Below are 26,074 nucleotides of genomic sequence, written 5' to 3' on the forward strand. Positions count from 1 at the left end.
GCAAGTCTGTCACTGCAATTAAATTAGCTGTTGGCTCTGTAAGGTTGTAGTGAACCAGCAATAAACATTTCAGACCACCTTGTAACTCACAATAAACTGCTATAAAATTAGAGTAGTCCATTTGCTGGAAAATTAGTACAATGTGTTGCTAGCTGGCATATGTAACAGAGTGGAGTTAACTGCCTGCCACCATGGCTCCTTTGGCATCACTTCTAAATACTATCTGCCTGTCTGGCTGCACACCGAGTGAAATCCCTCTGGAAAAAAGCAATCTTGTGGTGAGAGTCTGCATGATGTAGGGGACAGTCACTGGATATGTCACTGCTGGGGCAGTTCTCATATATTATATGCTCAGGAAAAATGTGGCTTATTTTGTTTCCATTTATTACCTGTCCGATAAGACCTGCATGCATTTCTGTCCGAGAAAAAAAGACTCCCTTGGAAATAGTCCCGTATACCACACCAATGCCAAGATATGGGCAAATACAGAGGTAGTTGAACGTGACCCGGCATGCATCTACTCTCCTCAAACATGACCGCCTAAACCTTTGAACTCCCAGTAAAAAGGTGAGGTTGGAAGGAAGTGCTGATAAGCGCTTAAAAAAAAAAAGTCAGGACAGTGTGGGTCATGACCACCAGAAACACTTGGCAGAAGAATGCAAGCGCAAGACCATACTGGCCTTGGTCTGATTCTTATCATAGGCACGGGGAAGGAAGGACAACAGGCCTCAAACACAGCTGGCACTGACCCTGGTTGAGCTGCTATTTAAAGGCACCCAGTGCAACTTTATGTAAACATTCAATGAAAAATAAACATTCAATTTCTAGTCTTTTTTACACGTAGTAAGTTTCAATAACTCCATACCATTACATATCGACATTCAAGGAGCAAAGATGAGACGTCGTTGTGTGGTGAGAACTGATAGAAAATCGTAAACAACAACAATCGCCGGTGGGGAGAAGCCATTTTTCCATTGACTGGAAGCCTGCTTTATTTATTGTAGGTTACAAAAAATAAAGAAAATGGCGGCGATTGTTGTTGTTATCGATTTTCTATCAGTTCTCACCACACAACGACGTCTCATCTTTGCTGCTTGAATGTCGGTATGTAATGGTATGGAGTTATTGAAACTTACTATGTAAAAAAGACTAGAAATTGAATGTTTATTTTTAAGCCTCGAAAGTTGCACTGGGTGCCTTTAATACAAAATATCACTGCTAAATCTGTTGACGAAATGGAGCACAGTCCAGCACCCACACCAAAATGAATAGCACTGGGCCACAACATTAAGCGGTGTTTATGTAAGAAGTGTATCAAACTCAATTTCCTTTCATTAATATCTGTGTTAAACTAAATAGAACAATGTTTCAATTTAAAATCATGCACATGCACACCATACTGCCACCTAGTGGACGTCAAGCAAAGTACAAGTACATTGTTAAAGTTTGTTCCTCATTCAAGGCAGTGAGTTTCAGTGTTGTTTGATGAGATGAATGCATAGAACACTAGCATGTAAGTGAGCCACATTTCACCTGGTTCCAGTTATGTTGCGAAATCAGTCCACCAGCTTGATCCATGTTGTATCATTGTGCAGGAGCAGCCCTACTTCTCAGTAATAGTATGTAAAAAGCAGATACTAGGGTGCCACTGAGATGCACGATGATACAAAAAATATGATTTCAGACAAGCAATTCATATGGAGAGGTCCAAATAATGTTTTCACATACTGCCATCAAGTGAATGCTGGTATGATAAGGTGAATCCAATTTTTCAGAACTTGTAGGCCTACTAGAAAAGATACTTCTGTCCCACTAAAGACTAAAAAGTAAATTATCTGATGTGTGTCATCCACACACTCAACATTGTCTTGAGCCCTTGTTGTAGTTGAAGAGCAACACGTGTTTTACTGTACATTTTGAATCAATACAGACATAACTGCTCCACACTGAGATGATTGTTTATTGATTATTTACCCTAGTCATTAACTTCAGATTGAAAAAGGGAGAGGGAAAACTGATATAGTCTAACCAGAAAGTGAATATCAACGGCAAGTTTGCAAAAGAAATTAGCAAAAAAGTAAAAAGAGGCGTGTCAATGTTTGTTTATTCATTTATTCATATACAAATCCAAAAGGTCATTACTACATGTCTGTCTGATGGAGAGTAAATAATGCAAGTTACCATTAAGCTCTTTGCCATGTTAGAGTAACACTAGGTATGGTTTTAGAGGCAACTAGCTTTGGTACCATCCTCAGATTCAATTTGATAGCATATGGTCATGTGAAGGACAGATAAACACCTGTGTCTTTCTCACTAGCCCTCCAGGATATGGCCTAAGTAGTTCTTTGTGCCGTTTTGGAACACCCTGCAATTATGGAAGAAAAGCTTTCACAGCATGACATTGCCAGCTATACTGCCAAAAGACTAGAGTTAAGATTGTTAGCAAGCTACTTTCAGTAGTTTCCGTGTCAACTGGGCTATTGTTGGGGTTTGCAAGGTTTTTTCATGCCTTTTATGTAGTTAGCTTATTAGTTTTGGAATAGAAAGCCATATTGCTGCTTTAAAATCAGCAAATTATATTTTCATTAGTTTACTATGAGAACAAAAACCACAGCTACTAAAATTGTGAACTTTGGAGTTCCTTTCAAGGACACTAGGGGTCAGTGTTGTGATATTAACCAGGACTGTAGGCCTTGAAGCATATGCCTTGAAGTACATGAGCAGTTCCTTGTAAAGGACCATAGAAGTAGTGTTTATTTCTATGGTAAAGGACAATCACCTGCACAAACTTTGAAGTTCTAGTTGTCAAATATACAACTGCCTCTGGGCCTAGTATAATAAAGTACAAACAAAGTAATAACAAATGTAAGGACAATGTTTTTCCAAAATCTCCTGACCATGAAACTTGATTCAGGTTGTACAGAATGCAGAAGAGAACTGATGGAAAAACGTGCCTCATCATAGCATCATATGCACAAAACGCAACTCCTCGACAGCTCAAACCTCAAAGCTTCAAATGTTTCAGCACAATCTCAACCATTCATAATAGTAGACCAATAGAAAGGCATTCTTTTGGATTAGGGAGCGTACGTGAATTCTATTGTGTATTTTTGTATACTGTTCTGCACCACTAACTTGGCCACTCAGAACAAAGGCCATTTTCAGAGGGTCACGGTCATGTTTTAGGCCTGCTGTGTCACATGCTGTAAGATGCACAGGCCTTAAACTCATCCAATTTGTCTCACCTTATATCAGATCACAAAAGCAACGTAGGCGTTCAGACAAGTGAGGATGCTGGTAATCTTGTGAATTCAGAAGAGACGCAAAGAGTGGAGCAAGTTTAAGTTCAACTTCACCAACGCCAGCTGGGTGTGATGGCCTTCATGTTTGTCCTATACAGGTCAAGGAACCCAAACCGCCTACAACAGAATTCAGCTGTGCTGATTAACCTGAAGTAAAAGCCAGCGATAAATACAGGCTGCAACACTGACATAGAAGTTGTAACATTGTGGCCGAGTAAAACATTTATTTCGTAACGCGCCATATTTTCGTTTCGACAAGATGGTCCTAGGGCACTCAATGATGCCAGGCCGCTCTGTAAGTGAAAGCTTCTGCGCCATTTACAAACCGGGCACCGAGTGCTGTCTAAGAGGACAACATGGCGGACATGCAACGCGGCAAGGACCAAGCACCGGACACTAGGCTAACTTACCCTTAAGAAATCAGACAACTTTCCATGATTTACGTAATCCAACAATAGCCTACGTTACACCGTGCCTAGATAAATATTGACCGATATTTCAATTTAGACCATGAGAAAAGCGTTGACGTATAGCCTAACACTGAAATTATTTACATGAATATTGACAGCTCAGCGAAGGCTTGACATTCCAGCTGAGATCCATATCATGCAGTTGAAGACATGCGGTTATAATTGTTAAACTACCAATAACATCTCGAATCTCATGGGATATGCAACTTTGTTAAACATTAGAATGTCCTAATTATATAATAGACACAGGCTAACCAAGAAGCTGTGAACAAGACGGGCTGGCGTCGACTCGTTAGACATTTCTTTATGTCTTGATCGCTGAAAAACACCAAAACAGGAAACACCCTCCTTTCCGATTACTTAACGCCATGTTTGACTCGGGAGTGCGCCCGGTCCCGCCCCTGACTGCGAGCTTTGTCAAAGAGAGAGGTCGGACGCCATCTTATAGATGAACTGAGACCTCGAAAAACCGAATAATAATTTCAGCAACCCATATACAATCGGCCAAATAGCTGATGCACAAACGCGCAAGTGATAACCAAGAAAGAATACTTCATATTAGTACACGCTTTGACGCTAAATATGAATATAATCAAGAGTCCTCTAATGGCGTCAGAGACCTTGCTTGCTGAATCTCCGGTTGCGCCGCTCTCCCCTCACAGCTCAGTTGAAAGCCCGCCTACATCTGCCTGTAGAATGATGTCATCGCAGGCAAACCAAATGAGCCGAAACGGTACATTGCGTGAGCTATTGGACAAGGGCACTGTCATTCGAATTTTTCGAGGGAGGGGTTCTTGAAGAGGAAAATCGCCATTTTGATACAACTGCTTGGAAAAACACGCCAAGGTTATATTGTTTCAAACCGCTAAAACGCACCACTGTATCATAATTTCTTGCTCACAAAGTGCTATGGCCTCCTACAACATTGAAAGAAAAGAAAAAAACGCAACCTACACGTTCAGTGTTTGCGTATCTATTGTGTCGCATCTTCTGAGAATAAATGACAGTAACCCTGAAGTGAGGTGCATGTAGTGTCTCTAAAAAGATTGTCAATCCTTCCAGCACAGAATTCCACGAAAGATAGGCTACCAACTCCTCGTCTGTCGTCTCCTACCAAAGAAAGAGTGCCGTGTACGGTTCCCAACGCTTACTGGCATGGCAAATTTGAGAACCTACAATAGAGAGCGCGTGCGCAAGAGGATGCGGTTTGACCAAATCAATGCCTGCGTGTGGGGGAGGGTAGTTGTATCTGAAATGGGAATAGGATTGGAGAGCTTAAAGCCGTCTGTTCACTCTAATACAATCGACAGACTGCAAAATGTTGTCTTTTATGAATCCTAGGGTAGGCCCAATGTAACGATTACTTCATAATTCGAGGACATTCACATAAATATTTCCGTGATAATCCCACAACAGACTTATCTGTTCATAATGTCGGCGCAGTTCAGTTCCTTACAATTTATATTAAATTAGCTATTTTTCCACTAAGCCCGTAATTTTGACCTGAACTCTTTATAGGACAGCATATTTTGACAAAAGCATTAGAAACCACCTGCAGATGTTTGAATTGAGCGATCTGGCCGGTGTATTTTAATCTCCACCTACCTTTATCAAGTAAGCACTACGATTGTGTAAGGTTGTTACGTAATACAGATTTGCAGTCTCCCATCGCATTGGAAAGCAGATTTGGCGTCTCATTTTCAGTTCTATTAGCCTTGCTTGGACTGTCATCAGTCACTTACTTCTCATAGGCGAAAAACTTACCATCAATTAAAGAAAGTTTAATACTAAACCCTAAAAGTTCTTCTAACGAGGTATTAAATGCTAAACCATACACGTCCTTCTAACGAGATGTTAACTAACCGTGCACAGGTCTTCACTGGTATTTTTTGCAGAATAAGATTCCTCATGCTTAGCTGACAAGTACTTTAATGACATTTTTCTGTGGACAAAGTGAGTCAAACCTTAGCAAAAAATGGCTGTCTGTGTATTCAGAGAAATGTTTCCAAATATATAGTTATAACAGACACGATGTGTAATTTTTGAGTCAGCCTTTCTATGTTTTCAGAGCAATTGTTGAGAACAGAAGGACGATAACACACGTTTTAAAAAAACCGTAGCCTACAAATTTGCCGTGAATGAACTCTCCTCGTCGTCGTCCCCAATGCCCCTGTAATGCTTGGTGGGTGAACCCGCAAGATGTGGGGGCGGGGTTCGCGTTGACAGGGAGGAGGGAGTCGTGGGGGGAGGCGGAGTCACGGCAGTTCTACCAGCGCCGCCATTTTTGCAAAGGGAAAAGAGACAGGGGTAGAGGGATCTAGTTTCCTACAAGTCAGCGTAGGTAGGGCAGTATTAAAACAGTTTTAACTGAATTAAAACTGTACATTAGGTTGTGATCACAGCTGTAATAATAGAAGAAGGAGTACATAGGGTTTTACAAGAGGTGTGTTGCGAGATTCAACATTTTAAAACCACTGTTATAGATCCGCAGTGGAGACCGAAGTATTGTTTTGGTTGTGTGGAGTCACGGGCGGCGGGGGTCTCACCCGGGTCCCCTGTTTCTTCATTCAGAGCAATTATAGTGGACATTAACGGTAAGTTCGCTGTCAAAATTACACTTTATTACTGTAGCGTTAGTTGATTCCATCATAACATCTCTTCATGTAGCTTCACGTCAGCTTGCTTGATGTCTCATGGCTGTGGATGCTAGCTAAGGGCATGTAAGAATTAGCCGGATGTTAATTTTAATACTAAAGCTAAGTTCCTTTCTTGTCAAGAGGGTGTTGTAAAGCTGTAGTCGCACATTTTGTTTATAGTTTAAATGATAACCACTTGTTCTATTTGTATACGCCACGCTAGCAAGCTGGTGATGGAACAGCGCATTTAAATTTAGCTTGCTAGCTAGCTTGGTTGTGGGAAAGCTAGTTTGCTAGCTATGTTGGTAAGGTAGAGATACACGAATGGTGTCTATTTTCGTACTTTGTTTACCAGCAAGTATTTGCGTTGTGATAACGAAGAAGGCTACTGGTCTGTTATGGATTCATTTAATCGAGGCGTGAATACTGGCTTTGTGAAACCAATTATTAGCCCCACTGATGCTTTAGCACTGATTGAGACTTGGCTAGCGCTAATGCTAATTTAGCAAGCTACGTTGCGACCTAACCCGATATTGTTATTTAGCTATTCGGCTAACAACAGATATAGTTAAACCCGCCAATTGGATCTAGACCTATAGCATAGAAACGTTCCTGTATTGAAACCGCAAAAATAGGTAATGTTGCACTGTGATAACAATACTGTCACTTGCCTCGTTGGTTATAATACATTTTAGAATTCATGTCTAGATTAACGTTAGCCAACGTTACCTGTACGTTAGGAGGGGAAGCAATGCTGTTTATTTCCGTTAGAGATTCGCAGGTGCGGGCTCACCAAAAAGCTCTACGGAGGAAAGCCTCAATGGACTATGTATAGGCCTTTATACGTCAAATTACAACAGTGCAATATCATACGGTCCATCTCCATGTGTAATGCTAAAATAAGCTAAGTTATGGCTAATGTGCGATGGATTATACCACTTTTGATCACAACTGCGTAGTGCAAACACTGCCGTAAGACCGATTTGCGGTACGTTACATTGAAATTCTCGACAATGGTGGACTAACACGGTCTTGACTAAAGAACAGTTACATTACCATTAACGTTTATTAGTATAAAAAGCGAACATAAATAGGTGGCTAGCTTGCCATCTAACATATACTCTGCTGTATTTAAAACGAGTGAGCTGGCTAACAAAGTACAATTCAGTCCTTAATTTAGATTCAGAGTGTATGTCACTGAACTGCTGCAACCATGGGGGAGGGGACGGTCTTAATATGAGGGAGTACAGTATCTAACCTCGTATGACACAATGTAGCCGATCAGTTTACCATCGTATTCATGCGTGAGCTAATACAGCTCGCTTTAGAAGCTAGCCAGTGTAAATGTACCGCTCTTTGCTTATCGAAGTTCGGCCAGCTATGTTACATAGGTTAATGTTGGTCGTTTGAAAGTTATCCTAAACATGACTGTATCTCTCTGCATCCGATCATAATCGTAGATTTACTTTAATTAAGTTCGAGGATTATAGTTTGCTACATAAATGGAAATACACTATTGAGTTTGCTTTTATCATCAAGCTGTTCGGCTTGTGTAGGATAAGACGTCAGTCATTGGCTAACGTTCACCAACTAGCCTGCTAGAATACGATCACGCTAACAGTCCACGTTCGCATACCTAGTAGATGAGGTTAGCTGGCCAAGTAACCCTTTTCATTCGATGTAGAACACAGCCTGTAGCTTACAATCGCCATGTGTTAAGTAACTGGTGTTCGCTTACAATAAGGTAGCTAACATATTGTAAGGATGAAATCAAGGTAGTTCTTCTAAATATGCCGAATGTACATTGTTAGGTAACCTGTTCATTTATCGGTGAACCTCTGGCAAAAAAACGGCCTCCGAAACCATTAACGTTAGTCACTTAGCAGACGATTGCTGGATGAATAATGTTGGCGTTAGCTAACACAAATGTTTGCAAGCTTAGCTAACAAATGCTTGCTAGCAACGACGACTTAATTTGCAATGAAGCCATTTTATAATAAACAGATAAGGTTACAAACACAGAGACGGTATTGGACAAATTGATACTTAAGGATTAATGTATGAAACGGGCGATGCATTGTTTTCGGTGTTATTTCCTTCTGTTGACGAGGAATCCCTGACCACGGATTTTCTGTCTGTCCTTAGTAAAGCGCTATGAAAATGGCGGCGGGTAAGGGTTGGTGTTGTGGTAATTTAATATATTCATCCCTCCACACCCCTATCGGTCGAGATGACTGCAGCGCCAACACACTCACGGACAAGAAACTACACAATTCTGGCAGCCAAAAATAATCACAAAACGATTTATATACCTTGCATTTGAGAGACAGTTGCGCTGGTTGTCAACACAAGTGATCGTAATGTGAACCATGTATTTACAATAAAAGATGGCCGCAAAGTTTAGTAAGGTACATACATGGATTTAGCAAGGTTCAATTGCACAGCTTTCCAGAGGCCAAACATACTGGGCAGATATCATTGCGCCATGAAAGCCCATCATATCACTAATGATTGCTAGGTTTAACAGCCGCGGGGTTAAAAAATTATTTTTGAACAAATGTGCTCATAACTGTTTTAGAGACTCAAAAATAGTCCGGAAGAATTAATAATGTTTTTACTTGACGTTTGGCCTTTTCGCTTGTTAAGGTTGTGTAATTGATGAGAATTATTTCGCAGCGTTAAATCTGACTCCACTTTTTGGTAAGTTGTCACTTACTGCTGTTATGTAAAAGGATAATATATGCAGTGCCTTTGTAGAAAGAACAATAGAATGCTTACTGTAATCTTTAACAGCAAGACCTAGCTAGAAATGCAACTCAAAACCATAGGTGGCTATGTTGAGTTGTGTACATGCACACTGTTATGTTACCAAGCAATTACTTTCAAGTGAGATTTCCCTGCCACCTCAAGCAGTCTGCCTTTGCAGGTATTTTTCATCCACAAAGTGCTATAAAGTTTGGGCTCACCCCTGTCTGTATCTAACCACATGGGACATCTGTGCTGGTTCTGACTGGCCACTTGTGGAAAAAGGCAGCCAAGCCGTGTCATTTTCTCATCTCATGATTACTAGCCTCTCTTTTATCAAAGCAGAGGGAACACCAGTGGGATGGTGGAACACGTTACCCAAAGACATTGAAGATTTAATCGTGCGAATGGAACGTAATGCTAGCTAATGATTAGGGTGTGATGCTACAGAAAGGTCATATTGTTTCAGGAGGGACGTGGCCATAAGTCACTGGGCAGTGGTTGCGATTCACTGTTATTTATTTGATAGGGGAATAGAACTGGGGCTGTGAATAACCACGCCAGAAACACCAGAGTGGGATTTTCCTGTGAGACTTATACTGCTCAGGGACTCCGGTACTTAGCAGGGAGGTTTTTTTTGTTGTCTTTGCATCTGTTGCTTTACACAAGCTCCTTGAGATTTCAGTCCCCCCTTTTTTACATTTCACCTGATGTTTAACTGTAAGTGCACCCTTTGCTGTAAGTGAAATTGTATGACTGAACTGTAATGAAACACATCAATGCTGATGTTGATATTGACAAAATCCCCATTGTTATTGAAGTCTGCATTTTATGGGTTGAAAATGGCGAACATGCCATGTGCTGTTCAATATCATCCTGTATGTGGCAAGGCCAAGGCTGATATCTCTACGACCACTTGGTACATATCCACGTCATGAGATGGGCAGCCCACCTCCCCCAGCCTCTGCCCATGAGTCTCATTTTAATTTGCTGATCGAGAATCCTCATTCACAGGCATTTACTCCCCTCCTCCTCCTCATCCTCAGCCACACTCTGTTTATGAAGTAAAATGCCAGAATTGGCCTGGCCATACTCATTAAAGATCACCATGTGTCCCCTCCTGCCATTTTAATGGGCAGTTGAAGGAGGCAAAGAGGGTGTGTTTGGAAGGGTCAGTGTCTGAAACAACAGCTGTGTCTGGGACCTTCCCCTTTGACATTGACAAAGACCCCCTGCCCTCCATACACTCCCTCCTCTCTCCTCTGCCACCACACACACACACACACACACACACACACACACACACACACACACACACACTGACACACACACACACACACACACACACACACACACTGACACACACACACACATTCTGACCAGATGCCAGCCCAAGATGCATGCCTTGGTGAAATGACTAGTAGAAACCCAGTGGTCACTGTTCCTCTCACTGTTTGGGAGGGAGCATATTAGGGGGGGGGGGGGGGGCATAGAAGGGGGGGGACTAGACCCCCCCCACCAGCAGAGAAATGAGCAATACGTTTTAAGGAATCCCATTCTAGTCCCACCCACCCTTTGCACTTCAAGGGTGGAACACTAGGCCACAGGGCACAAATGACGACAATTAAGGATGCACTCCGCTTCCTGAACGACCTCCCGCTCTGCATGAGGGCCAGTGTCGGCGTCTGTGGGAAAGGACAGCTTAGCACTCAGGTGTTGGCTTCGGTTTTGTTCTATGGTCTCAGGCTGGTTTTCAAAGCCCAGCATTTTTCAGCAGGGTAGAGAGATTATCTGAATTCCTAGCTACAAGAATGTTTGTGCCAGTATTGGCAGCTGCCCTCTTCTCAAAATGTTGAAACAAACAGTTGCCCTGCATTGTTTTATTTTGCTGCTTAGCTACAAATGTGATTTTAGCACCTTCCAGTGTATACTTAATCCAGTGCAGGTAAACCTGAGCCAATACTTTGATTTCATTTAAAAAATGTCGCCAGACTTGATTCAGGGCCCTTGATCACCTTTGTACCTACATACCAATCACCTGTCTTGAATGTTTGGCGGCAGAGACATACCGCATCTATCCAAATCACAATCGATGTATGCTAAGTTAGCATGCTAGCCCAAAAACAAAGGCTGCAGACAGGTCTGCCCTAGTGGCACTGGCAGTCAGCAGGGACCAGCCGGCATGTCTTGGGGTTTTATCGTAGTGCCTTCGTGCAGCTGCGTCCTGTCTCTTTGCACGCTCTCCCCTCGCACTCTTTTTTCTTTTTTTCCTCCCCTTCTCTCTCGCTCTCTCTTTCTCCCCGTCTCGTTCTTTGTGTTTGGAGTAGTTTCTCAGTCAGACTGGGGCCTGCAGTTTGGATGTTTGAAGAGAGGCCTGTATTGTAAGCACAGAGTGATCATCTACAGACCATGCCTCTTCCGTCTCTCTCTCTCTCCCCCCTTTTCTTTCTTTTCTTTTTTCTTCTCTGTGTTTGTGTATGTCTGTGTGTGTGTGTGTGTGTGTGTGTGTCTGTGTGTGTGTGTGTGTTTGTCTCTCTGAACTGCAATGCTGAACTGTCTCCATTTTGTGTCGACCAGAGCAATATAAATAGAGGATGGGATAACTCATCGGCTCTGGTGCTAATCACAGTCTAATGACATGGGCAAGTGAGATTCTCCCTCTTTTTTTTTTTCCACTCCCCCCTTCTATCTCTCCCCCCCTCAAAGCCCTCTCCCTGCAGTAGAGAGAAGACGAGTTTGTCAGTGGTTCTAACCTGGTAGCCATTCTCTGTGGACCCAGGGCCCCTGCAGTAAATAGCTGTGTGTGTGTGATGTTGCCCAGGCTCTGACAGAGAGGAGTGTGTGTGTGTGTGTGTTGTGTTTGCTCTCTGTGTTGACAGAGACACGGAGAGGTGTGCCACCGCTCCGGCCTAGGCTAGAGTGGCGACAGAGGTTGAGGGAGGGAGGGAGGGAGGGAGGGAGAGAGAGAGACTGAAAGAAAGAGGAGAGAGAGAGAGAAGCAAAGAACAAGAGCGGCAGGTGGCTCACCTCTTTTTTTTTTCATCACACATCAAACACACACACGCACACACACTGAGTTCAGCTAATTGGACTCTGTGTATTTCACAGGGGATTTAATACCAGGTTGAATACTTTTCAGACAAATACAATGATGCTGGTTTTCAGAAGTTCAATAATCAGTGAAATCAAGTGTGATGCTGGTGGTCACGAAGAGGATAACAGCTCTGTAATAATAATGCACGTCACGTGCTGCTACCAATACCTGTTGCACTAGTGCAGAATATTTCAAACATGATTGTTTTTTATATCAGAAAACGCATTTCTGAGAGGAAGAGATAGCCACAGCAGCACGCTCTGATTGAGCTTGTCAAAACTGGTTAGAGTTTACTTCACCTTGGTTGCTCATATCTGCTCTATCTGAGGCTGAGGGAACTTCTGTGACCTCATGTTTCTGCTCAGGCTGCTGCTGCTGCTGCTGCTGGTGCTGCTGCACAGTTTGTCACTTCCTGTTTGCGCCCGGCCCCACCCCTGCACTTCCTCTCTCCACAGTCTGAGATGGCGAAACCCCTGGCCTACTGGCAGCATGCACTCGCCATGGCATACACACACACCAAGTAAGCAAGATAGATGAGGGAGAGTAAGGTGTGTGTGAGTGTGAGTGAGAGAGGAGCAAGTTTTGTTCTGTTTGAGTCTCTGCCCTGAGAAACACTTATGGCACCTGTGTTGGAAGTGTCACCTTGTGGCCCAGTTTGCTGGCTTTTATGAAGTGCGTCAGGGTATGTGCAGGAAGGCTATCCCCCCGTGAGGCGCATGATGTGGAGGTGGTGGTTGGACACACCTGCTAATTTTTAGAGAAGTTATTTCTTTACTTTACTTATTTTCTACATGGTAGATAACCCTTTTTTTGTTTAGTACATCATTCCATATGTGTTCTTTTGCAGTATTAATCTACAATGTAGAAAATAATAAAAGTAAAGAAAACACTTTTCAAAAAAATTAAAGGTGTGTCCAAAGTTTTGACTGGTACTGTAGGTAGCGAGGGCTCAGGTAACCGTTTTTTGTGCCTTTCCGGCGGTGTAAGCGATCCCTCTGGCAGCCCTGTGCTCCAGCTTTGCCGACAGGTGGCCTTGCCACGCAATTAACCGGCGCAGACGCCATCGCCATGGCTGCAGTTGCCACTTCCTGTTTGGAATGGAAACCTTCTTCACCATCACAGAACTGCCATGTTGTCCCCCATGACACTGGGAGCCGGCAGAAGCGGGCGCGACATCGATCACGTATGAGAGTGTTAATGGACCCTGAGTGGTCTCCAGGCTGGCATTGGCAGGGCGTAATGATCACCCACCCATCCAGCACCCACCCAGCCCCCCGTCCCATGGCCCTTTCATCTGCTCTCGTTTCTGGCCTGTTTCTTTCCATCTCGCTCTCCGGATGTGTGTGTGGTACCCTTACAAACACAAGAGCGCTTCAGGGCCTCCATATCCAGATGGGCCCAGAGAAACATTATCTACTTTACTCTTGGTTATTTCAGTCTCTCACACACACTCACTCACACACACTCACACACACTCACACACACACACATTCACACACACACACATTCACACACACACACATTCACACACACCCACACCCACACACACACACACACACACACACACACACACACACACACACACACACACACACACACACACACACACACACACACACAGTGCAGTTGCAGATCCTGATCAATGATTGTGTTTGTTGTCATTCACCCCTATCTAATTTGAGAATGTCAAAGCACCATAGCTGTGAGTGAGTGAAGGGCGTACACATATAAAGCGTATCATCGCATCACTCTGTAGCTAATCGTTGGTCGCTGGCGGGCATTCCAAGCTCCAGTTGCCAAGGGTTCCTCCCTGTATGTTTCCTGGTGTTAAAGTTTCTGACTAGCTAGCTTGATATTAGCATATACAAGATAATAAACATCCCTTTGGAAATGGCTAAAAACTCCCATTAGTAATTGCCTCAATCCCGTCGCTTCAAAGTTGAGATTAGGAGAACTCGGAGCCCTCCCACTTTTGAGGCGAAATGACAGTTGGCAATGCAATCTCCGCAAGTTACCAAATTTCATTAACATTCCATGATCTCACATCGCTGCTAGTCTCGCTCCTCATGTGTGAAGGGGGGGCTTGATACCGACTGCCCATAGCTCTGCAGATCTGCCATTATCAGGTGGAGAGGCAACAGAGGCCTCACTGTGTCAAACAGACGACTAGACAGCAGACCAGGAGGTCATTAGCCTAAACCTCATTATACTTATGTGTGTATGTGTGTGTGTGTGTTAGTGTGGATCTATGTAAACTCTTTGACCTGGAGTTGTATGGTGCAGAGAATGCGTGGGCCGTGTCTGGTGTAGTCTTTAAGGGATGCTTCTGTTTTGATCTTGGTTGGGGCTCCCTGGCCGAGGGCCAGTATTGTCTTCCTCTGGTTGTTAGTGGAATCAGCTGAGTGAAGAGAACACGGCCATGGCCGCCGGAGCTACTATTTGTCTTTCCTTACCCAGCGCTCTCTCTCTCTCTATCCTTATTTTAGCTACCATTGTGCTTCCCATGGCGGCGGTGTTTGTGTACATTCTTTGACTTATCCTCTTTCACACACACATACACACACACACACACACACAGCCCTGCAGCTCTCTGACTGTGTCTGGGCGCTGTTACGGTCGTAAGGCCGATGCGTCTCACCTTGAGAGTGCCAGTGTTGGCACGGTGATTTATGAGGGGGTGGGGGAGAGGTTGGCACGGTGCCACGGCTATGCCCACTATACTGGAGGCGCCCGGCGTCTGACCACCTAGTCTCCTTATACCCAGTATGTGTGTGTGTGTGAATGAATTGGTGCACGCACGCTCACTCACACAGCCAAAAACACACACACACACACACACTCTCACGCTACAAGCCCTGGAATGACTCAGCCTGTGAAAGTGATGTGAAGTCAAGGCGGCACCGGGAGGCAGTGCTTGTGTTGGAATCCCTCTCTGTTTCTCTCTCTCTCTCTCCCTCTCTCTTTCTCTGTTTCCATCTCTCTTTCGTTCCCTCCCTCCTTTCCTGCCCCCCCGTCTCACTCCCACTCTCCCCTTCCATCTCCTTCCCCCCTTCTCTCCATGTTGAAAATCAAACAGGAGCCCAGAGCCAAAGAAAAGAGGCAGAGAGAGAGAGAGAGAGAGGGCAGCAAACAAGTGTGTGTGTGAGAGAGAGAGAGAGAGAGAGAGAGAGAGAGAGAGAGAGAGAGCGAGAGAGCGGGAGGAGGAGGAGAGGAGAAAGAGGGAGAGCGGGACGAGGAGAGAGAGAGAGAGCGCGAGAGAGAGAGAGAGGAGGAGGAAGAGGAAGAGAGGAGAGGAGAGGAGAGAGAGAGAGAGAGGGGGAGAGGAGAGGAGAGAGAGAGAGAACACACACTCTGACGCTGGCAGGGGCGGGTGGGTCTTCCCTGCCGTGCCGTGCCGTTCCCCGTCGGCCCTTAAAGGAGCAGCTCTGTACCCCCGCACAATGACACCACTGTGTTAGCCCAGAGAGGAGGGAGGGAGAGAGGGGGCACGGAAGGAGAGAGTCTCTCTTTTCTCTCTCTCTCTCCCTCTCTCCCTCCTCTCGCTCTCTGTTGCTGTCTCTTTCTTCTTCTCTTTCTCTTATCTCTGTCCCTGCTCTCTCTCTCTTTCTCTCCCTCCCCATGCAGAATTTTTTGGATGCAGGCAGCCCCCCTCCCACCCTCCCCCCCATGAGCACCAGGGGGAGATGGATCGTTTTGTGAGACTCCCTGCTGCTCCCCGCAGTCATTCAGGAGAGGGAGAGAGGGAGAGAGGGAGCGCGGAGGAGGAGGAGGAGGAGGAGGAGGGAAGGGGGGAGCACCTTGTAGTGTCAATAGAGTTTGAATAGAGGAGGGGAGAAACACAACACAGAAGAAGCAAGCGAGAGAAGCAAGCTACAGCTAACTCATGACTGTCACTCTATCTTCATTATGCGCACTTGTTTTTCGTCCTCCTTCCCTCCCTCCCTCCCTCTCTCTCTCTCTCTCTCTCTATCTCTATCTCTATCTCTCTCTCTCTCTCACACACACAAACTCACACATTCACACATTCATTCATTCACTCATTCACTCACACCCCCTCTCCAAAGAGGCTCCTCTGTGTGTGTGGAAGGTGGGTTTCTACCCCCCCCTTTAAATGGCCTCATCTTGCGTCCTTTCAATTAGGTTCCGTGTCTGCGGCCTTCCCCTTCTTCTCTCTCTCTCTCACTCACTCACTCTCACTCTTTCTCTCTCTGTGCTCTGAGGTTTATTTAGGAAGTGTAGAGAGGGAAGGAAGGGAGGAAGGGAGGGAGGGAGGGAGGAGCGAGAGAGAGAGCAAGAGCAGGAAAAGAAGGAAGGGGGGCAGGCAGAGGCTGAGGTTGAGAGTGTTTTTTTGGCAGCGACTCCTCCCTGGATGACGGACAGCTCTGCTAAAGGAAGTGGGCGGTGCCTGGCTAGTTCGGCACCCTCGGATTTAGACAGGAATGCTCTACTCTACTGTACTGCTGTTTCTCCCTCCTTCTCCTCTCTCTCTCTCTGTCTCTGTTTCTGTTTCTCCCTCCTTCTCCTCCTTCTCCTCTCTCTCTCTGTGTCTGTTCTCCTGTATGCCCTCTCACTGCCACCCCCCCTCTTCTCTCTCAGTCCCAGGTGTGTGTGTGTGTGTGTGTGTGTGTGTGTGTGTGTGTGTGTGTGTGTGTGTGTCCATGTTTATATTTATATGCCTTCAAGAATTTGTTTTTGCCTGGCTGGGTAAGGGTTGTGTGTGGCTAAAGAGGGGATTTTTGTGTGTGTGTGTGTGTGTGTGTGTGTGTGTAAAGTGAAGGAGGGGGACTGAGGTTGTGCGCATGCGTGCATTCCTGAGCAGTGACGGCAGGATTCCCTAGCCAAGTCCGAGACACACAGACTCACTCACTCACTCTCAAATGCTCGCTCGCTCGCTCACTCGTTGTGTAATTGCTACGGAAACAGCCGTCTGTTTAGCGTGCGGCCGCGTCCCACCACAAACACAGGGACCCTTTAGAGACGACACAAAGCTTCCAGCCAGCCGCTCACGGCCTTGCTGCCTTGTCTCTCGCCTTTCACTCCCCATTGTCTGGTGGTCTCCTCAAAGACACACACACACACACACACACACACACACACACACACACACACACCTCAGCTTGAGGTTTGATTGTTATGGATGTTTCGGTTCTGGCATTGTGGTTCTGGCCTATAGCCCCAAAATAGTTCCCTAGGATGAGTCTGTACACACACACACACACACACACACACACACACACACACACACATGGACTTGCACACACCAATTGAGTTGCCCATCATGTCCACACACACAAACACACACACACACACCCGCACACACACAAACAGAGAAATATACAGGTTCGTATTAGTGTCCTCGTATGCATACATTCAGATTGTAGTTTCTTTCCCACCTACCCACACAGATGCATATTGAGCTATACACTCACAGACTTGCACACACCAATTGAGTTGCCCATCATGTCCAAACACACACACACACACACACACACACACACACACACACACACACACACACAGTCCTCAGTCCTCACACTTCTATTAATTACCCCACGATCTGGCAGCTGTCGTCTCAGTGAGCCTCTGGCCCTCTCTGTCCCACTGCTCTCCTCTCCTCTCCTGCCCAGCGCGCGCACACACACACACACACACACACACACACACACACACACACACACACACACACACACACACTCACTCTCCTCTACCTCATATCTCTCTCTCTTCTCTGTTGTTTTCAATAATTTGATCTCTCTTTATACCACACACTTACTTGTGGGACATCTCCTAATCTTCGTCTGTTTTGTCCCTAGCTGTCACCCGTACTGTGTGTCCCTCTGTCTGTCTTCCCCTCTGTCCCCTGTGCTTTGCACATCTGGTGTGTGTGTGTGTGTGTGTGTGTGTGTGTGTGTCCCTTGTGTCTCTCCTTGTCTGTCCTTCTCTATCTATGTTGGCCCTCTCTACCTCTTCTCTCTGTTCTCTGTTCTTTCTTCCATGTGTGTCTAGTGTGTGAACACTGATGGAAGCCTTTCTGCCAGCATCAGGCTCTTCCTGACAGGCCTGTGTGTGTGTGTGTGTGTGTGTGTGTGTGTGTGTACCTGTGTGAGTGTGTGTGTGTGTGTGTACCTGTGTGAGTGTGTGTGTGTGTGTGTGTGTGTGTGTGTGTGTGTACCTGTGTGAGTGTGTAGATGGTTGCCTCACTAGAATGAGTGATGGGTTTCCTAGAGTGAGAGCAGCGGGTGTTTATGGTTCCTGCTTGTGTGTGAGTGTGTGAGTGTGTTAGTGTGTGAGTGTGTGTGTGTGTGTGTGTCTGTGTGTGAGAGAGAAGGAGTGGGAGCGAGAGAGAGCGAGTCTAGTAAGAGTGTTTGCCTTGAAGGAGGCAAGCTCAGGCTGGCGAGGTTAAGCACACTGTCTAGGCATGTTCTGACAACACTGAGTGTGTCTGTGTGTTCATCTTTCGAGGTATTTGGGATGGGGCCTGCATAATGTTTATCTTTGTGTGTGTGTGTATATTTATCCGGGACCTTGCAGAGGTGTGACCTCCTGCCTGTTTGTCTTCTGCATTTGTCCTGCACTCTAATCCGGCTGATCAACAACCATCGCTCAACCAGGAACACACACACACACACTCATTGTCACACACACACACACACACACACACACACTCACACTCATTCTCACACACTCACACACTCATACACTCACTCTCACACACTCACACACTCACACACTCACACTCACACACACACTCACACACACACACAAACTCTCATTCAGTCTGACGCATGTGTTGTTCAGCACTGCCGTCATCTCCTCCTGGAGCTGGTTGTGTGTTGTGTGTAAGTGTGCTACTGTGGCATATTTAGTCCTCCTGTCGGGGATTAAAACATTATGCTGCTGCATACATTCTGATTGGCCATCTGGATTGCTGCTGGGCTGCCAATCGGCTTTTAGTCCCGCCTCTATTATGTCTTAGCACAGAACGGCACGTTGCAGCCGTCAATTATTTAGCCGTTTCCATCTGTTTCACTCGTGTGCGTGTGTGTGTGTGTGCGTGTGTGTGAACTTGTGTGTGTGTGTGTGCGTGTGTTTGTGTGTGTGTGTGTGTGTGTGTGTGTGTGTGTGTGTGTGTGTGTGAGTGTGTGAGCGAGAGAAGGAAAGAAAGAAAGAATCATGTTGTCTGTGCGCTTCCTCAGCTTCCCCATTGACAAACACTGACCAGGATATGCCTCTTTGTGTGAGCGTGTTTGCAAAAGAGGGGGGTGACGTTGGTCTGTGTGCGTGTGCATTTAACAGTAGGGCTCTGCCGTGCTAGGGGAAGGAGGGAACTGCACTCTCTCTCTCTCTCGCTCTCGCTCTCGCTCTCTCTCTCTCTCTCTCTCTCTCTCTCTCTCTCTCTCTCTCGCGCTCTCTCTCTCTCTCTATCTGTATCGCGCTCTCTCTCTCTCTCCCTGGCTCTTTCACTCCCTCCCCTCCCTTCCTTTTCTCTTCTCTTGTGTTTCCTCTGTCCATTGATGGCAGCATCATGCTCTGTTTGAGCTGTGGCTCCCCCTTGTGGTGCTGCAGAGGAACTACATGCTTTGGTTACAGAGGTCGCGTTTGCGCAGTTTTATTAATCTGGTCCTCACCTCCCTCCCCTCTTTTCTCCCCCCTCTCTCTCTCTCTCTCTCTCTCTCACCATCTTGCTCCCTTCCATCTGCTCTCCAGGTAGTCAGCCCAAATGTCTTGAGTTAGAGGGGGACTTTATGAATATGGTTGAGTTTTGCCTGTGCCGTTACTCTGTTGTGAATAAACAACTAATTTCCTGCTCCACTTTCTCACACCACACACACACACACACACACACACACACACACACACACACACAAACACACACACACTCCTGTCCCTTTGTGTACGGTCATAGTTTGATGTAACACTGTAATCATTGTGAAATTGCCATGCACTTTTCTTATACTAAATAAATGTTTTTGTCTTCTCTCTCTCATCCATCCATCTCTCTCTCTTTCTCTCTCTCTCATCCATCCCTCTCTCTCTCTCTCTCTCTCTCTCTCTCTCTCTCTCTCTCTCTCTCTCTCTCCCTCTCTCTACAGGCCTGGTGGATGCACTTAGATGTCTGCAATGAGTGCTGTGGCTGGCATGCCTCAGTGTGTTGGATTCCTCTGCTCTGGACTCAGTAGGACAAGGACTCAGCAGAGAACGTCATGAGCATAGTCGTCCCTGTAGGGGTGGACACGGCACACTCCTCATACCTGAACATGGCTGCAGGATCAGAGTGAGTCACACACACACCACACACACACCACACACACACACACCACACACACACACACCACATACACACCACACACACACCACACACTCCTTCATTCTCCCTCTCTCTTCCTCTCTTCTTTACACCTCATACCTCAACATGGCTGCAGGATCAGAGTGAGTCACACACACCACACACACACCACACACTCACCACACACTCCTTTATTCTCCCTCTCTCTTCCTCTCTTCTTTACACCTCATACCTCAACATGGCTGCAGGATCAGAGTGAGTCACACACACCACACACACACCACACACACACCACACACTCCTTTATTCTCCCTCTCTCTTCCTCTCTTCTTTACACCTCATACCTCAACATGGCTGCAGGATCAGAGTGAGTCACACACACCACACACACACCACACACTCACCACACACTCCTTTATTCTCCCTCTCTCTTCCTCTCTTCTTTACACCTCATACCTGAACATGGCTGCAGGATCAGAGTGAGTCACACACACCACACACACACCACACACTCCGTCATTCTCCCTCTCTCTTCCTCTCTTCTTTACACCTCATACCTCAACATGGCTGCAGGATCAGAGTGAGTCACACACACACCACACACACACCACACACACACACCACACACTCCTTTATTCTCCCTCTCTCTTCCTCTCTTCTTTACACCTCATACCTCAACATGGCTGCAGGATCAGAGTGAGTCACACACACCACACACTCCTTCATTCTCCATCTCTGTTCCTCTCTTCTTTACTCTTCCACTCTTCCACTCTTCCTCTCTCTCTCTCTCTCTCTCTCGTTCCCTCTCTCACTCTTCTCCGCCATCCTCCGTTTTTTTTCCATCACCTGTTTCCTAGCTGTGGTTTTTGTCTTTGGCGTGTTCCGTTTCCCCATTCTGTCCCCGTCTGTCACCCTGCTTTTGTCTTTTTGTCACTCACTGTCTTTTTCACACACTCACACACACTCTCTCTCTCTCTATCTCTCTGCTTTTCTGTGTCACGCAATCCATACTCACACACACTCCCTCTTTTTTTCTGCCAGGCTCCAGCTTGGCCCTTTTCTCCCTTTCTCTCACACACACACACACACACACACACACACACACACACACACACACACACACACACACACACACACACACACACACACCCACCCACACACACCCCTGCCCACTGACAGTGGCTCATTGATTAGTTTTGCCTGTGTTGATGGGTGCTAATGTGAGGGTACGTATCGGGCAGAGCGCCTCTCCTCTGACCCCTGATGTCCCGTAGCGGATCACAGCCCCTGACACACACACACACACACACACACACACTCGCACAAGGGATCCAGAAGACATCCTGCTGAGCCCAACATGAACATCACATCATCAGTGCCCAAACATTGCCACTCCGCCCACCCTGAGAGCATACTGTGTTGTAGTGGTTATAGTACATTCAGGGGGTGGAGGTTGTGGTAGAGGTGATGGTAATGGTGGCGTCAGCTGTTGTCCTATAGAACCGATCACATATTAGATGTATATCTGGCTCCACCTGATTCAGCTACAGCATTGAAACCATCCCTTGTTGTGTCCAAACGCATGTGGCTTCTCCTCCTGCCTGTCCACACTCCCAACCAGTCCCTCGGTCCTCATAAGAACCTGCAGGTGTGACTGAGGCACCTCTTACAGTATGACCACAGTTTGCTCCTTGGTGTTTGCGTCCACATGGACAGAGTCTCTGTGAAGGGACTGCACTGCTCAATCCACTGCCCTGTGTGTCACCAGTGATGCCTGGTCCACAGCCTGCCCTGTCCCCAGAACAGTGTGTGTCTGTGTCTGAGTGTCTGTGTCTGAGTGTGTGTGTCTGTGTGTGTGTGTGTCTGTGTGTGTGTGTGTGTTTGTGTGTGTGTGTGTGTGTGTGTGTGTGTGTGTGTGTGTGTGTGACTTGTTGCCTCCCCCTTTCCTAATACACACACGTGTGCACACAGCCCAGTCCCATTGATAGTGTGTCCCTTTAAACTGCAGAGGGCTGTTCTTCCCCTCTCCCCGTCGTTGTCTGACAGCTTGCGTTGCCATGGAATCCTCTCGTCGGCCCCTCCCCCTCTGCAATGCGCAGGGCCCGTTGCCATGGTCACGGCCTGAGTGACAGCTGGCACCCAGGGCGAGATAGGCAGCTTAAGAGGCCGGTGTGCCTCACCCCCTCCTCTGCTCTAGCAGACGTCTGTCTGTCTGTCTGCCTGTCTGTCTCTAGGTCACACTGTCGGTGTGTGTGTGTGTGTGTGTGTGTGTCTGTGTCTGTGTCTGTGTGTCTGTCTGAGTGCGCAGATTCACCCGCAAGATACTAACAAGCTTGGAGGACACGTCTCCCTTTTTCTGTCTGTTTGGTATGGGGAGGGGTTAGCCAGCAACACTCACTCACACACAGACACACACTCACTCACACACACACACACACACACACACACACACACACACACACACAGTCAGGTCTGAGAGGGAGGTTGTGCAGCCACTGAAGGCATGGGTCATTATCCAGCAGGCTGCTCGGTGGTGCGTTGCCATGGTTACGGATAAGTGCGCTTATAAGATGCCACTGGGTCTGAATGGGGGCTGGCGTCATGTGACCTCACTCCAGAGAGACTGCAGCACTGTTCATCTCGCACGATCTGGTGACGCACACACACACACATACACACACACGCACACACGCACATTCACACACGCATACATACCTCTTCCAGCCCAGCATGGCTTGAAAAACTGGACCTCGTCAGCTGTGTTTATACATGTGTGTGAGGGAGAGAGAGAGAGACACGTGTGTGTGTGTGTGTGTGTGTGTGTGTGTGTGTGTGGTAGTAGCCTTTTGTGTGATGAGCTTCATCGCAGTGACAGCTGTGCGCGCTGCATATGAAATGCCTCTGTACAGTGTTGCGTACCCTCCCATTTTCTACTTACCGTGTGTGTGTGTGTGTGAGTGTTGCTGTAAGTGTGTGAATTGTATCTGTTCCATATTAAGCTGTCTCTTGAGCTATGTGCTATGATTAGCACATGCCGAGCTGTCTAATTGAAGCCCCCATTCCAACCATTTTCCCTCCTGTACTTTCCGTTTGTGTGTGTGTGTGTGTGTGTTTGTGTGGCAGCCCCCCCCTGCTGACGTGTGTGTAGAGGGTGAGTTGTGATTTTGTCGTTAGATGTCCTGCCTGCTTTTGCTCACTGCTGTTTAAAGTGAAATCCTACTCAATCCTGCTGACATCATAGGTGTGTGTGTGTGTGTGTGTGTGTGTGTGTGTGTGTGTGTGTTTACATTTGTGTCCATTCGAAGTAGAACTCCCTGGAATACTGCATATTTTTTGAAGGCATAGAGGAACACAATCTCACGCTCTGCCATCTTATTGCTCTCAGATCAGTTTTGGGCTGAAGTTAGTGTCTGGACACCCTCTTCCACTCCGAAGGGCAGGCTGATCAGGGATCAGTGGGGATGGCCAAGTGAGACAACGCCGGCGAAGTGAAGCGTTTGTTTGAAACGTAGTCACAACAATGGCAGCAGTGCTAGAACTAGACAAAGCAATACAAACAGAAGTAGGAACGCTAGCAAATGATGATTTGCAGCCGGAGCAAGAAGAATGAGTGAACTCATTCATCAAGGTCAAAGACATTGTTTCCTTCCTGCCAAGGGGCTTTGGGAGAAGGCTAATGTATCGGCTAACAACGTTAATGGAGAAGTAGAAAGTAAATAGTGGTCAGTGGTGACTGGTACAAGTCTGATCCAGTCTACGGCCATTAGGATGCTGTGACTGGAAGCTATTCTCAATGAAGCGAGGCCAGACCCTATTCAGGAAGTGTGTTTGTCTGCGGGTATGCCAGCCTAGGACAGCATACTGTAAGTTGAGGAATGAAAGGATTTAGTAGCGTTCTTACCACTGCAGTACGCAAGTATAGACGCATTGTTACATACTACTAACTGCAAACCTAACCACAGCAGACTATAGAAGTTAATCATGTCACCACATGGACGTAAGTAGGATATACGCTATTTAATTAATTAATCATTAAGTACAAACTACCTTTAGACTTCTAAAAATAAGGTGACCGTTTGTGTGGGGGAGTATAAACTTATTGAGGCCAGTGTGTTAACCTGTGTGTGTGTGTGTGTGTGTGTGTGTTATGGTGAGCAGCTTTCTCTAGTGTCAGACTCCCTTTTATCTATTTAATCATACTGCCGACTAGAACAGGCACTGAATCAGCCCTTCTTTTTTCTTTCTCTGGTCTTCTCTTCTGTCTTCCTCTTACATCTGGGTCGTGTGCCCTTTTCCTTGAACCTGCGTGCACACACACACACACACACACACACACACACCTCTTCCTCAGGGCCCGCCCCTAGGCAGTTCACATGCTACTGCTTTCGCTTTGTCAGTGAGCGCCAAAGCGCCAACTCACTTAGGAAGAGCAGAGGAGCGACTGCACGAGGTGGAGGACAGGAGAGGGTCCCACAAGGTACGCCACTCTTCTGAGAGAGAGAGAGAGAGAGAGATAGGGAGAGAGGGAGAGAGGGGAGGGAGAGGGAGATAGAGAGGGGGGGGGGGGGGACACAGAGGAGGTAGGGGGTATATGTGTTTGCACTCAACACACAGAGACACACGTGGCACTTCTAGTCATCGTGTGTGTGTGTGAGTGAGTGTGACAGAAACCTTTTTTATTCTTTCTGAGAGTGTAGCCTTTTTGTTTCCGTGCTCAAATATGTCCGTTTCCTTTCGTGTGTGTGTGTGTGTTACATAAGTGCTATGTGTGCATGTGAGAGCCACTTGTCACGTCTTCATTCATGCCTTCACTTTCTGTCTGGCATACTGAGAGAAGTGTGAACTTTGAACGTGTGTGTGTGCACGGGTGTGTGCACGGGTGTGTGCGTGTGTGTGTGTGCGTGCGTGTGTGCGTACATGTGGGAAAGACGGTGTAGATACTGTTGAGCAGTAGAAAATAAGCAATGCCCTCCTACCCCTTCAGTCATTCATTCTAGTGTGTGTGTGTGTGTGTGTACAATTACAGACGTGTGTGTGTGTGTGTGTGTGTGTGTGTGTGTGTCTGGTACCTATGGTTTAGCCATCCCTATCGGCCTCTCGCAGAAACTGATTGTTCGTTTTGTGCACATGTCCGATATCTGCTCACTACCTAAAACACACACACACACACACACACACACACAACCAGGCTCCTCACTCAACCTTCCTTCCCCTTTCCCTCTCCGCCTGTTTTATGTCCGTCAGTTACAATTCCTGTGTGTGTGTGTTTGGGCGGGAGTGTGTGGGGGTGTGTGTGGATTATCGAGTTACCAGTAAAGGTGGACTTTCCAGTTTGACATAAAGTAAAATGAGAGACGTGCATGGCGGCTGTTTCTGGTGTGTTTGAACCCTGTGACACCCACCCAGAATCGGTACACTTCCTCCTTGTCCTTTGTGTGAGAGTGTTAAATGAAAAACTGCCTATCTTTGGAAGACCGTGTTGGTGTGATGGCCTATGCACACACACACACACACACACACACACACACACACACACACAC

General features: G+C 46.5%; 1 protein-coding gene across 3 annotated transcripts in view; it reads left to right on the top strand.

Annotated features, from left to right (window-relative positions):
- The first annotated feature begins 6,080 nt into the window (after positions 1-6,080).
- Positions 6,081-26,074, top strand: part of kmt2e (lysine (K)-specific methyltransferase 2E) — a 46,897-nt gene continuing 26,903 nt past the window's right edge. For all 3 annotated transcript variants that reach the window (XM_080851067.1, XM_080851069.1, XM_080851068.1), the window contains exons 1-2: positions 6,081-6,366; positions 20,341-20,522. In XM_080851067.1, the coding sequence (XP_080707193.1) occupies positions 20,452-20,522 (71 nt within the window). In that variant the 5' untranslated portion in view covers positions 6,081-6,366; positions 20,341-20,451. The remainder of the gene's footprint in view (positions 6,367-20,340; positions 20,523-26,074) is intronic.

The sequence above is a fragment of the Sprattus sprattus genome (genome assembly GCF_963457725.1).
Source record: "Sprattus sprattus genome assembly, chromosome: 14".
Lineage (NCBI taxonomy): Eukaryota > Metazoa > Chordata > Actinopteri > Clupeiformes > Clupeidae > Sprattus > Sprattus sprattus.